Raw genomic sequence first — 17,245 nt, 5'->3', positions numbered from 1 at the left:
TTGTGGGATCTGGCCTACAGAACACCATCCATAAATGCCATCCATATGGTGTCCGTCCGCTTTTCCTCCAGCCTGTGGCTGCACACCGGCCTTCTGCTCACAGACCCACATTTGCCCAGCATCTCCCATGCAGTAGCTGGGAGTCTCCGTCCTGTCCTGGGATAGCTCCACAGCCCTCCATTCCCCACAGCCCAGCCCCCAGGAATCCGTGCACATTCTAGACCTTCACTGTCCAGTGCCATAGCCACTGGCCTCATTTAGCCATTTAAATGTAAATTGACAAATGAAATGCAACCTGAGTGGACTTCCTCTGCCGCCCTCGCGATGCTCATGAAGAACCCGCCTGTGGCTTGCTGCTACCTCAGCCGACAGCGCGGTTGAGAACGATTCTGCCGTCATGGAATGTTCTTGTGCACAGCTTGGCTGTAACCTCCCTGAAGACGCCTCGACGGGAGCACATGCCCACTTCTGAGAGTATCTTTGGCAGCCTTCGGCCCCCGCAGGAGAGCATGAACTAGGAGAGGTGCCCAGGAGAAAGAGAGGCATCGACTAAAGGCGCAAAAAAACAAAATCCCTGGACGCTGCTGGGTGCAGATGCTCGCTGAGCACGCGCTCTGCTCTCGGCATGGTCCTGGCTGCTGTGGGCACTGAGTTGGGGCTCCGTCAGCCCGACAGGGTGCAGGCGCTGCTACCATCCTGGGGCTTGGGCTGTGCCCGGCTCAGGTGTGAGTCCCTGTCCGTTAGACCCCAGAGCCCTCGCTACAGCTCCTGCACTGGCCAGGCCAGCGGGCAGGGTCAAGAACGTGCCTCTTCCTCTTGCCGTAGGAACGTCTACAAGGACCTTCGGCAGATCGAGCTGGCCTGTGACTCCCAGGAGGATGTGGACAGCTGGAAGGCCTCGTTCCTCCGAGCTGGGGTCTACCCTGAGAAGGACCAGGTGAGGAACTGCCCTGCCCGACTGACACTCCTGGAGCGGAACTGGCCCCTCCTGGGAGAGGATGGAGTCTGGCATCTCCCTGGGTGGGTCATTTCCAGGCATGTAGCCTGTACTCTCTTGAGCAAACAAAGGAGAGAGGTGGAAAGGATTTTGCAGTCAGGGTCCAGAAGTTCTCTGGAACTTCTGGCTTTCGTTCTCCAACTAAAGCCAAGGCCGGGGAGCTACATGGCCTGGGATCCCATCTGTTTTGTTCCCTCTCCTCCTGTCCTTGAGGTGGAGTGAACATGGCTGCCCTCAGCCCTCAAATTAACATGTTCCGGTCACCAGGTGAACAGGTCTAATCACCTTGGACTACGGTCACCCCAGGTCTGGGCAGCTCAGGCCTGGGGCAGCAGGGCCTCACGGCGCCAACCTGGCCATCAGGGCACGTCCCCAGGAAGATGGCGGTGGACAGGACGTGGCAAGCAGTTCTCAGAGAAGGGGGACTCCCCGCGCTCACCTCACCATCTGCGCCCTTTCCCCCTGCAGGCAGAAAATGAGGATGGAGTCCAGGAGAACACCTTCTCCATGGACCCGCAGCTCGAGCGGCAGGTGGAGACCATTCGCAACCTAGTGGACTCATACGTGGCCATCATCAACAAGTCCATCCGCGACCTCATGCCAAAGACCATCATGCACCTCATGATCAACAACGTGAGTTCGAGGCCACGGTGGGGGAGGGGAGAGGGCCTGCGGGTGCAGGGGCAGGGGCGGGGGCCGGGGCACCACAGCCAAATCGGCCTGAACGCTGTGTGGTTTGGTTTTTAAAAGATTTTATTTATTTATTTGAGAGGGAGTGAGAGCATGAGCGAGGGGAGGGACAGAGAGAAAAGCAGACTCCCTGCTGGGCAGGGAGCCCGACGTGGGGCTCGGTCCCAGGACCCGGGGATTGTGACCTGAGCTGAAGGCAGATGCCCAACCGACTGAGCCACCCAGGCACCCCAACACTGTTTTACTTAAAATGTAAAGTTAGAGTGAGTCACTACTTTTTTAACATCAGAATCAGGATTCTCCGCCTCTCTCAGGAAATTGGAAGGTGCAGGCCACACGGGGCTCACTCCCATTTTCTTAGGTACCTAAAGCTAACACAACACATCTACACTTTCTCTGAATTTTTTCAGCCTTACGATAACCCTAGGAGAGGGGCTGCTGTCATTTCCATTTTATAGACAGGACGAGGCCCAGCAAGGTCAAGAAACCTGCCCTGAGTCACTCAGAAGAGTGGGAGGTGGGATTAAAACCCAGACTGAGTAGGTCCCAAACTGCGGCCTCCTGATGGCCTGCAGCCCAGCCTCCCTTCGCTCCGGGGCATTACCCGCCTCCGCCAGGGCTCCTGAGCCGCTCAGGGCTTTAGTCTGCTCTCTGGTGAAATGCAGAGGTTGCTGGGAGGGTGCAGAGGGCTCCTGCCTCAGGCCTCCAGCTCAGCCGGGCACTCACCAGTCTCTGTAGACCAGGCTCGGTTTCTGTCGCGCCTGTAAAAGCTCTCGGTGGAACAGGATCCAGAGCAAAAATCCCAAGTCCCTTCTTCTTCACTGTGCTCTTCACGATCTGCTTCGGGCTGAGCACTGTCAGGTTTCCTGGGCGTGCTGGTATGTTCTTCACCTATAGGAATCACGATAAACTTGCTCCCGCCACTATGAAATTTAAAATGCATACGTGGTTTGGCCCCAAAGTATCTACTCGCAGGAATTTCTCCCACAGAGACCTTTGCCCATATTCACACTGAGCACATACATACTTGCCTGTTATCTTAGCGTTGTTACATAGTGGCCGAAGATTAGAAATCTCTATCCCTTTAATTGAATCCATTTAATACATAAAGAAGGGGAGGAGGATCTCCGGGTTGATAGTAAGTCTCGCTCATGACGTGGAAAACTATGGAACATAACAGAATGTACAGGAGGGCTCCGGAAAACAGGAGGGCAAAAAACCCTCAGGTGAGGTAATTTTTGCAGATTCTGAAAGTTCGTTTGGGAAAAGTCAAATCTCTTCTTAAAAAAGACAGTGGTAGGAGTCCTCTGTTACAAGTCTGCATTTCAGCCTCAAAGCCACTCCTGCCCTGATGGGGAAGCACAGGAATCATCCCCTCTAAAAACAAGAACAAGTTGGCCATCTCCACTTGGGTTTAAAACTTCCTTGAGGGGTGCCAGAGTGGCTCAGTCGGTTGAGCGTCTGACTCTTGATTTCAGCTCAGGTCATGACCTCAGGGTCCTGGGATCGAGTCCCGTGTCGGGCTCTGCCCTCAGTGAGGCATCTGCTTGGGGATCTCTCTCCCTCTGTTCCTCCCCCTGCTCACACGTACTCTCTCTCCTGCTCTGACATACATAAATAAAAATCTTCAAAGAAGCAGACAAACTTTCTTATAGAGTTACTAGCCAATGCAGTTTGATCAGAAAAATCATAGAGTTGCGAAACTCTGAAAAAGAATAGGAAAAGTTATTCGTGGTTGGAGAAGCTCCTGGGCACGTGAACATGACCCCAGAAACTCCTAAAAGTAACTGAGAAACTCCTGTATCCTGTAGGAGGTGGTAGGAAGGAACAGAGCATAAAATTAACAGAAACTAGTAGCTTTTTAATGAAAACCAGCTGGAAGACAAGAAATGCGAGGAAAGACGGCAGTAAAAGAGGCAGGATTTGAGAAGTTTAGTAAGCGTCTCGTGGACCGGGCTGGAAGGACACGTGACAGGGCCCCGGAGAGACGCGGCCAACAGCCAGGTAGAAGGCTCGTCCGCAGTTCCAACATCGTCTGTGTCGTACATAAAGTTAAAGACCAGACAGCCCGCTGGGTGTGGCGGATGCTTGGGACGGGCTCGTCCTAAGGTCAGGTGTGGAGGGACACCCTGACCTCTCTGCCCCTTGCCCCCCAGACAAAGGCCTTCATCCACCACGAGCTGCTGGCCTACCTGTACTCCTCGGCGGACCAGAGCAGCCTCATGGAGGAGTCGGCTGACCAGGCCCAGCGACGGGACGACATGCTACGCATGTACCACGCGCTCAAGGAGGCCCTCAACATCATCGGGGACATCAGCACCAGCACCGTGTCCACGCCCGTGCCGCCTCCCGTCGATGACACCTGGCTCCAGAGCGCCACCAGCCACAGGTCCGAGAGGCTGGGGCGCCTGGAGTCTGCGGAGGCCACTTTCCCGCGAGTCCCCGGCTCTCCCAATGTGGCCTGCCAGGCCCCAGCCCCGGGGGTGGCTGGGGTGAGGGGACCTAGTCACAGTGGGAGCTGCTGCCCGGCCTGGGCCTGAAGGACAAGGAGAGAGAAGGGTTGGCCGGAAGGCCCGTCTGACTCCTGGTGTTTTCCATCTGTTAAGCCCAAGTAGAAGCCGGAGAGGGCGAGAGGCCAGGGCAGCAGGGGCCCTGGGGTCATGGTCCTGGAGCACAGAGCGCAGGCAAGAATGGCTGGTTGGGGGGATCTGCACAAGCAGCTGGAGGGCATGACTGGCCTGTCCCCTGCCCCCTCAGCCACCTCCGAGCTGTTGGAGGACATACTCTGGCAGGGGCAGTGCAGAGCCTCAGACTGGGACACCTAACCAGTGACAGGGCAGGTGGCTGGAGCACAGAGGGTCAGTCAGGGGAATCTCCTAGAAGGTGTCAGCCCTGCCAAGGCCTCAATGAGCCATGGAGTTACTTAGGAAGACGGAACAGCAGGTGCTCCAGCCCAGGGGGGAGCCCGTAGGGTGCCCAGGGCAGGGTTGGAGGCACTGGACTTGATTTGGAGTCAGGGCTGGGCTCTGGAAGGATTTCTGCTTAATGAGGGTGGATTGGAGGAAGCGGGAAGCAGACAGGCCCGAACAGGACTGGTGAGATGTAAGTGGCCCTAGGAGTGAGGTCAGAGAGAAGTAGGAGCCCCTGGTGGCCAAGGAGAGGTACTGGCAGGTCCTGGCTCGAGTTTTAGCTGGGGGCACTTAGCCATTGCTAAGCCCGTGGTGGCAGGGCGGATGAAGGGGCCCGGGACACCATGCAGCCTGCTGCCCAGGAGCAGACATGCCCCTGTGCCCCCCTGGGCTGCGGCTGCTGCCCGCCCGTGCCATACCCTGGCCCTCTTGGGTTTCCACAGCCACCCTGGCAAGGCTGGTGCTCCTCAACCCCCTTCTCCAGCTCATACCCTCTCCTTCCTCCACAGCCCCACTCCACAGCGCCGACCCATGTCCAGCGTGCACCCCCCAGGCCGGCCCCCAGCAGTGAGAGGCCCGACCCCGGGGCCCCCTCTGATTCCCGTGCCAGTGGGGGCAGCAGCCTCCTTCGCTGCGCCCCCCATCCCATCCAGGCCTGGACCCCAGAGCGTGTTTGCCAACAATGACCCCTTCTCGGCCCCACCTCAGATCCCGTCTCGGCCGGCTCGGATTCCACCCGGCATTCCCCCTGGAGTGCCCAGGTAAGGCTGGACCCCCGCCCCCACACTCACTGCCCACCACTAGAGCCACCAGCCCTCGCCCTAAGGCCTCTCATCAAATCAAGGAGCTCTCCTTGCGCCCTGTGGAAAATAGAGCCTTCATACCCCTTTGGCTGGTGTGAAAACTAAGGCCCAGAGAGCCCAGCTTGCTTGCCCAAAGTCACAGAGCAATGGAGAGTCAGGCTGACTCCCAGGTTCCCAGGCCTGGCCTCTACCTCAGCGGGTGGCCCACCATGCAGATTGGGACTCTGCGCCTGGGGCCCCTTCTCCTGGTTTTCTGCTTTGTTTCCTTACTGAGGACACACATATGAGCTGTCGCACACCCCTCCTTGCCTCACCCCACCCAGCAGGCCAGGCTGTGTTCTCCACAGTTCTCCCGTGAGGATCCCGAAGTGCGGGGTGGGTGGGGACTCACCCAGAGTCACACGCAAGCTCCTTCGTGTCTAGCAGCATTCAGAGCATCGGGCGCCGTTGGGGGAGTAGGGGCCTGGGTCCCCTCCCTCGTCCTACTTATGGCCTCACTGCCATCTCCCCCTCTCCCCTCCCCGTCTGTCTTTATTCTCTTTGCAGTAGAAGACCCCCTGCTGCACCCAGCCGGCCCACCATTATCCGCCCAGCCGAGCCATCCCTGCTCGACTAGGCCACGGGGGGCGTGTTTTCAGGGGGTCTTCGCACACCCACCCCCACCATGCGGGAGCTTCGGTGGTCCGGGCGCCTCCGCTGTCCCTGGCCCTGTCATCCATGTGCCAGGACCAGGCTCCCTGTGGGCAGCCCCCTGACTCCTCCTTAACCTTGGCCCCCATCCCCAGCTGGACACAGCACTGAAGAAGGAGCCCTGGAGCCCTGAGGCAGGGGCAGGAGCTGGGCCGTTGCACTTTGGGGGATGGAGCCGCAGGGTAGCAGAGGAGGGAATGCTCTGGGCACCATCTTAAATGAGCATCCAGGCCCCGGGGCCAGGGGGTCTCACCCCGGACTTCTCTGGCCAGGAAAGCCTGAGAACAGGCCTTTTGGAAACTGGGGCAGCAAGAGTGCCTGTCCCCCCAGCTCTTCCGGGGGCCCAAGGAGCATGTCCGTTTCTCAGCAGCAGGAGCTCCAGGCAGCGAGCCAGGCCCAGCAGGCCCTGCACTGCCCACCCTGCAAGTTGTAAATATTCCTTCCGCGGCCGTATTAATCACACGGCCGAGCCTCGGCTGCCGGAGGTGCCTTTGCTGGAGCCGGAAGCCTCCGTCCTGCCAGCCTCGCTCTCTCCTCCCTGGGTCCCCTCCTCCTCCTAGGTCCTCGGGGTGGCTTGGGCTCAGGGCTGAGTGAGTGGGGAGGCTTGGAGGGGCTCTTGGCTCCCACCCAGGCCTCCCCGACTGGGTGGGCCTCCGGCGGCCCATCGCAGAGCAGCCCTTGCTCGCTCCTCGCTCGGTTTGACCACTGTAAGTGCCTGCACTCTGTATCCTATTAATAAACTAAAATAAAGGGAAGAAGCTTCTGGTGGCTGCTGTGTGGGCCTTTTGTGTTGGCGTTCAGGCTGAGGACGTGGGCCGCTCAACCTTCCCCAGGCAGGCCTCTGACAAGGACCACCCCCCTCCACCCCGCCACCGTGGGCGTGCTCCCACCTTGCTCCCACCTTGCTCCCGGGGCGAGTTCACTTGTTCCAGAGGCAAGCGTGCTTTAGAGGGAAAATCTCTTGGTTTTCAGAACACATCAGGCATGGGGACAAACGTTCACCACTCCCCCTCCACACATACTAACCCAGGGGCCTGCCTGCAGCCCCTGACACAGGCCTGTGGTGGGCAGCAGAATCACACAGTACAGAGGGAATCCCAGCCCTCTGCCCCCGACGGCCGTGGTCAGGGCCCCCTCCCCACCACGGCAGTCCTGAGGACTCCACCCGGGTCCAAGGCCTTCTGGCTCAGCCCAGGTCACAGTTAAACTTTGCTTTCTGATTTTTCTCTTGTGCCCAGGCGACCACCTCCATCGGCTCCCGCCCGGCCTTTCTTCTGAGCTTCGTGGGAGACCCCTCCCGCCTGCCTGGTTTGCTCCCTTGGGGGCAGATCTGTCCCGGCTGGTGTCCCTGAGCCCCAGTCACCAGGCTCTGTGGTTTTCTGACCATAATTTATTGACTCCAGTGCCCAGGCCAGACCGCTCTTTGTTCCGTGAAGCTCCTGTGCAAAAGCTTTGCCTGGGCCACCCCTCAGCCCTGCCCGGGGCCTCTGCAGAGAGAGCAGGAGGGGTGGGTGGCCATGCAGCCCCCCCACTCCTGGAGTTCTGGTACGAGACCCCACAGCAAGCCCACCCGGCGCTGGGCTGAGGGGCTGGGCTCCTTCCTCTCAATAAAGTGACTCTCCTGGCAAGAACACTGTAGCTGTGTCTCCTTCCCGGCCCCTGGCATCAGCAGGCCGGCCCCCGCCCAGGAGCCGCCCCCAGCAGCAGCAACAGGCCTCTGGTGGGGCGACAGGGAGACAGGAATGTGTGGGGTCCCACAAGCAGCAAGCCCCCTCCCGCCATCTCCTGCCTCAGAAGGCCAGGAGGGAAGGGAAGGGCGAGCTTGCTTCCTGGCCCCCATCCCACACCGAGCTGTGCCAGTGCAGGCTGGGCCTCGGGCTAAGGCACACGCATTACCGGAGGGGACACAGAAAGGGGCCAGAAGATCCAAGGGTCGCGTTCAAATGCTGCAGTGCCGTCCCCTCCATGCATAATTCCCAGGAAATAAGGTGCAGCCACTGAGTTGTCCCTCCTGGAGGGCCCAGGCCTGTCAGCCAAGCCAACAAGGGTTTCTCGCCTGGCTCCTGGCAGGGAAGAGACACACGAGGGCCACACCTCGGGCTGTGACTGCGTGGCCTTCCCTCCCATAGGAAGCAGCTGGGGGAACGGACCCCAGATCTCACACACATGTGCCCTGCTGCCCCTCCTTTCCCTGTTCTTCCTTCTGGGGCTACGTGGGCACAGGGCGCTTGTCCTGGAAGAAGCGCTTGAGCGTGCAGACCTGGAGCACGGCCACCAGCAGCAGCACGGCCACGTTCACCGCGGACCAGAAGTTGACCCGCTCCAGGTTGCCCTCCTGCAGGTTGCGGTCACGTGCCTCAAAGGCCCGCAGGAGCGTCAGCATCTGGATGCTACGCTCCAACCGGGTCTTCATGGTTTCGATGGACTCCTGTGGAACAGAGAGAGGGGCAGGGTCAGGCCTCTGCCCTTTGGGGAGCAGGGACCAATAAAACTGGGGGGATGGGGTGAGCCTATGTTTCAGGAGGAGAGAGCTGAGAGGAGACTCTTGTGGCCAGGCTGCCTGAGTCTAAATCCTCTCTCTGTGGTGACTGGCTGTGTGACCTTGAGCAAATTAATTAGCCTCTCTGGGCCTCCTTTCCTCCGAATTACAGTGAGAATTGAATGCCTAAATAAGTATTAAAAAAACGGACTTACTAGTGGTTAACAGCACAGTTGCTAAAGCCAGACTGCCTGAGTTTGAATGCAGCTCTGCCAGTTGCTGTGTGGCTTTAGGAAAGTTATTTAGCCATCCTGTGCCTCAGTTAAAATGGGGCATCAGAAGCACATTTCCTACCTCATATGGAGATTTCGTGAGTTATTTAAGCTCTTAAATTCCTATATCTAGAAATGCACTATTATTTTAACTGTGAGGGGCTACTGTTCTAATTAAGGTGGAGGCACCCGGGGGGTTTGGGTCAGGCAGATGCAGACCCCAGCCAAGGTGGGAGAGTAGGGGAGCACTGTTGCCCCAAGCCAGAGATCTGGGACAAGTGGCCCCGGCTCAGCCTGGGCGCACCTTGATGTCCTCCATCTTGACATCCAGCATCTCCTCAGGTTCCACAGCCTCCGCCCAGCCCTCAACCTCCTCGTCATCCTGCAGGCTGTCAAAGATGAGTTCGAAGAACACCAGCTTCTCAGAAATTGTGCTGAAGGAGTTGTCAAAGCACAGCTTGTAGTCCCCAGCCTCCGTGGGCTCCACCCTGGGAGAAAGACACACAGACGCACATGACCCACAGTGGCCCGCTGGAGAGACTTTGAGAGGCAGGGAAGGTAGTAACCTGAGGCCACCGGGGAGGGGCAGGGCTGAAACTAAACCCAGGCAGACAGTGGGACTTGACTCACGTGTGTACCCCATCTGCCTTGCGGGACTCGCTGACCAGCAGCACGCCCTGAGGGCTCTCGAGTGTGAAATCCACGTCCAGTCCAGCACCTCCGATCACCTGGGGGGACAGGTAAGAGGGTGGAGGGCTAGGGGTAGGCCAAGGGCACCTGCCAGGGAAAGCCAGGGCTGGACCAACCCGCACAGACCCATCCAGGACCACCAGGGGGCCTACCTGAGCGCGGACACCTACACCTGCAACCTGGTCCTGCCCCACCTGTCCCTCTGACCGCGCCCCTTGCCTTGGCTCAGTCTTCATTGATAGGACAGCTTTGGGTTGGGCTCTTTCATCTGGTCACGCCCCCGTCGTAAGTCCTTGATCGACGTTTACCTGGCCACACCCCAAGTGAGGTGACAGGGCCCTGCTTTCCTTAACCCAAACCCCGAGAAAGCCTCATGTTGACCACGCCCTTTCTAGTAGCCCATCTTGGTCATGCCCACCAACTCCCCAAGTCAAGCCAACTTTTGGCCACGTCCACTCGTGAGGTTCCTGCCCTGTGAGGCGCTTCCTCTTATAACCGGTGGCCCCGCCCCCTCCGGCCGCCTCACTCTAACCCCGCCTCCTACCGTTATTCACACCCACTCCGCTCCCACGCCCAGTCTCCACCCCGTCCTGCTCGTTCTTCCTAGCTCCGCCCCCGCGCTCTTACGCACCGGCTCCTCCCCCTCCCTCTTTCATCGCTGTCTCGCTTCAGCTGCTTGGCCACGCCCCCTCGCCCTGGCTCCTTTCGGTCGCATGCTTCCCGACTTGGGACCCTGTACCTGGTACTCGGTCTCGAGGCTTGCGTTGGCCGGCGCAGACTGGTAGAAACATTGCTTCCTCCCCGCAGGCAGCAGGAACGTGAACTCGCCGTCCTGGATCGGCGGGGGCCCTGCCCCCCCAACCCCCACCGGCGGCAGTAGTAGCCAGAGAGCCAAGGCTAGGGCCGCGCTGGCCGCCATCATCTGGGTCACCCTCCGGTCTGCGGAGAGGTCGCGGTTCCTTTAAGAGCTAGCCCTGCCCCCTCTGCTACTCGGTGGAGCTCATTGGCAGTCCCTTCTGCCGGTGGTGTGAAGCGAACGGAGAGAAAAAGTGAAGGGCCCCCTGAGAGCTTAGCTGCCCGTATGAATGCCTGCTGTGCCTTAAAACACGCAAGCTTCTGGGGGCTTCTTTCTGAGCAGCTTCTAGCTCTAGTCTCCACGGATGGTGAGGGAAAATGATAAAAATAAGTACTATGTTTATCAGGCAAAAGTTAAGACAGCTAAGTCGGAAGTTCCCGGGACCTTTTAAGGCACCTCCCTGCGGTTTTCCCAGAGTACGCTTCGCGCGACGACCGTCGAGCCCTCTGGCCCGGGTGGAGTGGACCTTAAATAAGGGCTGGGCTTGGACCCATATGCTACCGTAGACCTCATGTATAAGTTGATTCAGCTGGGGGCGAGAGGGAGACCCTTTCGTATTGATGTGGGGGTTTCGTGTTCCTTGTCCGTGGCACCAGGTTCGCCGCCTGACCCTTTACCCCCTTTGCTACTTAGAGCCATCACTTTGTCGGTTTCCTCGTCTGTACTGGGGTGATGGGACGACCGCCCCATAGGGCGGCGGTGGGACTCGAGACGAAGCCCTACCCGTAGCGCTCCGTTTCTTTGCGTAGAGTCCGTAGAGGGACATAGCCCAGTCTGCATCCCAAAGGTCCCAAACTCGGGGGGGCGGGGGGGGGGGGGCAGCAAGTAAATAAATAGAGTAACTGATGTGACCCAGGGTAGGGAAAATGACAGCCAGATGCTTACGAGGCAGGAGAGTGTGGGCCTGGGAGCCACAAAGCTTCAGTCAGGCAACCCACACCCACTCTATCCCTTCGACCCTTGGCTTGGAATCATCCCATCGGCCTTCCGTGTCCTCATGCCTAAGACGGTGTGATGCTCGTCTTACCTCATTGGGGTGTTGTGAAGATTGAGAGAATGCTCGTTCGGCGCTTGGCACAATATAGGCCCTCAGCATATATTATCTGCTATTTTCCAGGCTGATCGCCCACCACTAGGCAGCCCACCATGTAACCTCTGCTCCCTCAGTCTGGCTTAGAATATTTGGAGGCGACCACCCTCTGGGAAGCTGGCAGATAAGCCAAGAAGTCACTGGAGAAATGGACTCTACTTGGTGATTCTGTCTAAACATAAGGAAGAATGTTTAGATGGAAATTTTGAGTCTTTAAAGATAGGCCCTGGAGTGGCGGGCAGTTGTTGGCAGTTACTCTTCAAATACAGCTGGTGGCTGTCAGCTCTTTCCTGCTTTTGGAGAACTTGGGGAAGTCACACCACCTTGTGTCAAAGTTTATGTGCAGTCACTGTTACTGTTCCTTTTCATTTCCAAAGTTTTCTGTCATTCAAACTCGCTGCTTGGACATTTTGAAAAAAATTTTTTTAAAATTCATTTGACAGAGAAACAATGAGAGAGGGAACAGAAGCAGAGGGAGAAGCAGGCTTCCCGCTGAGCAGGGAGCCCGATATGGGGCTCTATCCCGGGATCCTGGGATCATGACCTGAGCTGAAGGCAGATGCTTAACAACTGAGCCACCCAGGCGCCCTGAAAATTTATTTTTAATTAAAAAAATATGTGTATATGTGTATGTATATATATATATATTTTTTTTAAAGTTTTATTTATTTTAGAGAGAGCCTGCAAGAGCAAGGTGGGGTGGGGGCAGGAGTAGAGGGGGAGGAAGGGGACAGAATCTCCAGCAGGCTCCTTGCTGAGCACAGAGCTTCACCATTTTGTACTCCCACCATTTTGATACCCCATGTATAAGGGCTTCAAGTTCTCCAAATCCTTATTTGTTTTGTTTGTTCTTTTAAAGATTTTATTTATTTGACAGAGACACAGCAAGAGAGGGAACACAAACGGGGGGAGTGGGAGAGGGAGAAGCAGGCTTCCTGCTGAACAGGGAGCATGATATGGGGCTTGATCCCGGGACTCTGGGATCATGACCTGAGCCAAAGGCAGACACCTAATGATTGAGCCATCCAGGTGCCCCAAGTTCTCCAAATCCTTATCCACATGTACCATTTTCTATTTATTTCTATTATGGCCATCCTAATGGTTGTGAAATAGTATCTCATTGTGGTTTTGATTTGCATTTCCCTAATGATGTTGAGCATCATTTCAGGTGCTTGTTCAGCATTTGTATTTTTTTGCTTTGTTTTGGTTGGTTTTGGGGGTGTTTTTGTTTGGGTTTGTTTGGGGTTTTTTTTGTTTTGTTTTGTTTTGTTTTTTTTTTGAGAAATGTCTGTTCAAGTCTTTCACCCATTTTAAAATTGGGTTGTCTTTTGGTTGTTGAGTTATAATAGTTATTTATATATTATAGAGAGCAAGCAGAAGAAAGAAAAAAGAAAGAAAAATCTTCCCTCAGATTTATTCTGGGGCACTCCCTCAGACCTGGGTCTGTAAAAAGACCTGCTTTTCCAGGTCATTTACAATTTTGCCTTAGCCTTCACTTCCTGTTTGCGCTGGGTCTAGAGATAAGCCTGAGATGAAAGCTCAAGGTCTTCTCAGGTCTTTTCTGAGCACTTTTCCTGCCCTGGGCATGTATGTTGTTCGCTAAATCCCCCAGTATATATGGGTGCTTCTGAATGCCTTAATTACCAGAGAAACTCTCACCCCAGCTCTTCCTCCCAGCTTTTGGCATGTCCATTGTTGTGAAAATTAATAAGAGGAAACCTCCTTTAGCATGGAATCAGGAGGTAGAAGGGGGAGCTCTCACACCCTACCACTCATTGTCATTGCAGACCCCACAGGAAGAGATGTACCTTGCAAAATGGTACTTTCCTACCTGACTCTACTACCACAGCAGGGGAAGAAAGGTTTTCTCCTGCTGGTAACAGCCCAGCCAATGAGAGACTGAGACTACTCAACCAATGAAACATCACTACACTTCCAACTCCCAGTTTAATCTAATGGATTTCTTGCTCATAACAGCCTTCCGGACTCCCCCTTTCCTCTATCAAAGAGTTTTCTTCTTTGTTCTCCAGACCTCTCTGTGAGTTTGCTGTGGCTTAGCTTGTTCTCAGTTGCATTTCTTTGCTATTCCTGAATAAACCCATTTTTGCTAGTAAAATCACGGGTTAGTGTTGTCCTCGATTATAATATTTTGCCCCAGGTGGCTGTGGGTTCTTCCCTTTGCCTTACAGTGTTTTCCAGGAATGCGTTCTGAGTTCAACAGACAAACACCTTGAGTCAGTCCCATAGGTACCTGCCAGACATGTTAAAACAGACAAACACCGTACTGCCAACCTCAGCGACCGGGTACCAGAGCCCCATACTGGGGACACAGGCTGCTGTCTTCAAGACCTCCTCCGCGCTGGGAAGGAGATGAGGGAAGGGTGGGGAAAAACACCACAGAGCTTTCTTTCCTGCCACGTTCGTGTTTCCTTTTCATTTTGATTCAGTGTTCACTTGGTGGGCACAAACCTTTGCCTGTCTTCTAGAGTTTGGATGAACTTGATTCTGACTGTGTTTGCTCGGTTTGTCGAAGTTTCTGTTTCTTGTTTGCTTCAAGTTGAAAACACTACCCCCTGTCCAAGTAGCCAACAAATATTTACTGAGCGTCTGACACTGTGAATAAAATAGATTCTGTGCCCGCATGGAGCTGCCATTCCCGTGGAGGAGGCCAGTCATACCCGCGTTTGGAACCAAGATGATTTCAGGTAGTTGTGAGCACCGCAGAGTAAATGTTGGGCGGTTGGTGGATGGCTTGGGGGTTGGGCTTCCCTGAGGAGGAGGCATTGAATCTCAGACTTGAAGCAGAGGGGAGAGGAAGCAAGTCGAGAGAACCACGCTCTGAGGTCAGAAGGCACTCAGGGCTCCAGGGGCAGAAAGGAAGAGTGGCAGGAGGGGAGTAGCCAGAGAAGAGACGGAGCAGTTACACAGGCCACGTCCCGTGGAGTCCATCTTCCCTTTGCAGTGTTGGCCTGCAGTCAGCCTGGGCTTCTTACAACCATGCAGAGTTTGCTGACTGGCTTCTCGAGGCCAGGAATCCCCTGAAATTATAACCAAAAGATTCTGAGCGTGTGTGCTAGACAGCCTTTGGGTGCCCTACCTGAGCCCTTCTCCACTCCTTCCTGCCCTGCTCTGTGCCCCTGGAGGCTGATCTCTACACAGCGGGTCAACTTAGCTGCCTGCCTTTTCCTTTCACATCCAGTTGGGTTTGGTAGGAGATCCGAGGGCTGGAGGAGAGGTGGGTGCAGGTAAACATATACTCTGGCTCCCACCCTGTTGGGCTGCGTTTTTCTACCAAAGCCTGCAACTCCGGCTATCCCTAAGTTCCACAAGCTGCTCCTTCCCTAGCAACATCAGGCCCGGGCTGGTAACAGCTTCCCGATCCGGGGAGTCACATCCCTTGCTGATTTCCCTTCAGCCTGCCCATGACTCCTAGTTGTACCTCTTCTAGGTGTTATCTGTACAAAAGCTGACTGATACAGGTAAGTGTGTTTCTTTGTCTGAAGTCAAAATTCCAGGTTAAAGATTCTTGCACCAGGTTAAATGCTCCCAGCATGAAGTCCTCGCATTCATCCAAGGTCTTTCACACATATTATTACATCTATCTAGAATGTCCTCCCCTTGTCTCCTTCTCAGGGTTTTGGAGTCAGATAACATCTCCTCCCAGAAGCCCTCCCTGAACCTCCAGAAGAAGCTAGGTTAAGAGCTCCCCTCGGTGACTGCCTCCATTAGAGCACTTCACCAACTAGACTCTCATTGTCTGGCTGTCTGACCCTCTAACCGAACTCTGAGCATCCTGAGGGCAGGACTTTTTCTCCCTCACAGTGTCCCTGGCACTCAGCACAGTTCTGAGCCCTTCGTGGCACTCAGTAAACAGCTGGTGGAATAAATAAGCCAAGAATCTCTCTTAACTCTGTATCTTACACAGCCAGGATAGAGCGACAAAACTAGACTGAATATTTTTTGACTTTCAGGTCAGACAATCAAGAACTAGTTGTGGTTCACTGTGTGCCAACCACTGGGGTAGGCATTGGGAAACTACAGAAGGCACCACAGACCCACCCCTGCACCCTGGAATGAAGAGAGCTGGATGATTTTGATAAACTCAAGCATGTTCTATAAATCACGATGACCTCATTTAATGGATGTTTACAGACTATTATTTGAAACAACTGCAGAGTGTACTTTCATTTCAAGTGCATAAAGAATGTGGATCAAGATATGCTGGGCCATTAAAGTATCCCTTGGTCTCAAGGGATAGAAATTATATGGAGTGCATTCCCTGGCCACAAAGGAATTAAATTTAAAAATCACTAACAGTAAGCTCTCCAAAAAATCCCAAATGTTTGGAAATTGACACATTTCTAAATAAAGTATGAGTCCCGGAAAAAATTCACAAGGGAAATAAGAAAATATTTCTAACTTGGGCACAACAAATCAGAATGTGTGAGATGCAGTTAAAGCAGTACTTAGAGGGAAATATATAGCTTTAAATGCTTATATTGGGAGATAAATGTTTAAAATCAATGAGTTAAGGTTCCATCTTGAGAAGCTAAGAAGAGCCAATGAAACACAAGGTAAATAGAAGAAAGAAAAAATAAAGATAAGACAAAAAAAACAATGAAATCCAAAGCAGAAAATAGAGAAAAATAGCAAAGCTAAAAGCTAGTACTTTGAAAAGATTAAGAAAACTGATTTACCCCTACCAAGACTATTCAAGAAAAGAGAGAAAAAACACATTACCATTGAAAGAGGGGCATCGCCACAGACCCTACAGACATTAAAAGGATAATAAGGGAATATGAAGAATTTTTACTGATAAGCTCTACAACTTAGATGAAACAGACAAATTCTTTGAAAATACAAGCATGCTAATTTCAGGACACTGTAGTATATTTCAGCAAGGAAATTTTTCTAAGTCCAGAGGGATCTGGAAAGATTTCCCAGAAGTTATATTTAAGCTGAAACCTGAAAGAAAAGTGGAATCTTAACAGATTAATAGAATTGTGTCCCAGGCAGCAGAGACAGCACGTGCAAAGGTCCTGACATTGGAATGAGTCTCATGTATCCAAATAAAAACATCCAGCATAATGGCCCTTTTTTGTTGTTTAGTGACCACATACTTAACATCCTTCCCTAGTGTAAACCTCCAGGTGGACCTGCCTGACTTGAACAGAAATGTTGAGAGAGACCAAAGCAAACTTACTGGTAAGACAGACCTTTGGAAGTTTCTGTGTTGTAAACGGGAGGCAATTTATTCTATAAACTATATCATTCCCTCGGTTTTGGACCTACTGTTCTCTTTCACAGGGATGGTCATGCTCCCATGGCCTCACACTGGGAGCACTCACACCTCTAGCATTACATTTCGGTATATATTATGAGTTCTTTGGATCTAATACCTGCAACTCTTAGCCCCATTCTGCAGAGCAGCAAACTGAGGCTTCAGAGACGGACCATGTCTTACCAGAAGTGCAGAGGCCAAGCACTAACCCCTATGCTCTATCAACCTCTGCCCAACATGTCTCCACTTTGGAACTGGTTGGGCTGAGGTTTGTGTCTTGGGCATGGGTTTCCCAAACAGCCTCATCCCAACCAGAAATTGTCTTCTCAGGAAGGAAACCCCCCCCCACACACACCCCTGATCATCTTAGCCATGTGTCCCTTCTCCCATCTCTGCAGAAATGTGGCCACCAAGGTGCAGCGAAGTGCCAGAATCTGATGTGCGTCCGTGGAAGGGGTGGGGAGAGGAGAGAGTCCCTTTCGGCAGCT

The 17,245-nt window shown here is 54.1% G+C and overlaps 2 protein-coding genes across 9 annotated transcripts in view; one reads left to right on the top strand and one right to left on the bottom strand.

The window, feature by feature from the left end:
• Nucleotides 1–7,748, top strand: part of LOC111162433 (dynamin 2) — an 83,609-nt gene extending 75,861 nt beyond the window's left edge. For 4 of the 7 annotated variants that reach the window (XM_022526848.1, XM_022526844.1, XM_022526847.1 and 1 more), the window contains 5 exons: nt 826–937; nt 1,466–1,630; nt 3,844–4,076; nt 5,106–5,357; nt 5,946–6,857. In XM_022526848.1, the coding sequence (XP_022382556.1) occupies nt 826–937; nt 1,466–1,630; nt 3,844–4,076; nt 5,106–5,357; nt 5,946–6,015 (832 nt within the window). In that variant the 3' untranslated portion in view covers nt 6,016–6,857. Of the gene's footprint in view, nt 1–825; nt 938–1,465; nt 1,631–3,843; nt 4,077–5,105; nt 5,358–5,945; nt 6,858–7,327 lie in introns of those variants that run through there. The other 3 variants (XM_022526846.1, XM_022526845.1, XM_022526849.1) reach the window with 2 other exon arrangements.
• LOC111162434 (transmembrane p24 trafficking protein 1) lies at nt 7,609–10,579 on the bottom strand. Of its 2 annotated transcripts, XM_022526851.1 has the most exons (5): nt 10,270–10,329; nt 9,683–9,877; nt 9,471–9,568; nt 9,145–9,328; nt 8,290–8,517 (listed from the first exon to the last, which is right to left on the bottom strand). In XM_022526851.1, exons 2-5 carry the CDS (start codon nt 9,764–9,766, stop codon nt 8,299–8,301), a joined length of 585 nt encoding a protein of 194 aa, XP_022382559.1. In that variant the 5' UTR covers nt 9,767–9,877; nt 10,270–10,329; the 3' UTR covers nt 8,290–8,298. The 2 variants fall into 2 exon arrangements, with proteins under 2 accessions (XP_022382558.1, XP_022382559.1); XM_022526850.1 differs by lacking the exon at nt 9,683–9,877 and having other exon boundaries at nt 7,609–8,517; nt 10,270–10,579.
• Between the last annotated feature and the right edge of the window lie 6,666 nt (nt 10,580–17,245).

Source organism: Enhydra lutris, unplaced genomic scaffold (genome assembly GCF_002288905.1).
Source record: "Enhydra lutris kenyoni isolate GAN:26980312 unplaced genomic scaffold, ASM228890v2 scaffoldscaffold92, whole genome shotgun sequence".
Taxonomy (NCBI): domain Eukaryota; kingdom Metazoa; phylum Chordata; class Mammalia; order Carnivora; family Mustelidae; genus Enhydra; species Enhydra lutris.
The sequence above is the reverse complement of the archived record's forward strand: the minus strand, read 5'-3'. Positions and strand labels throughout refer to the sequence as shown.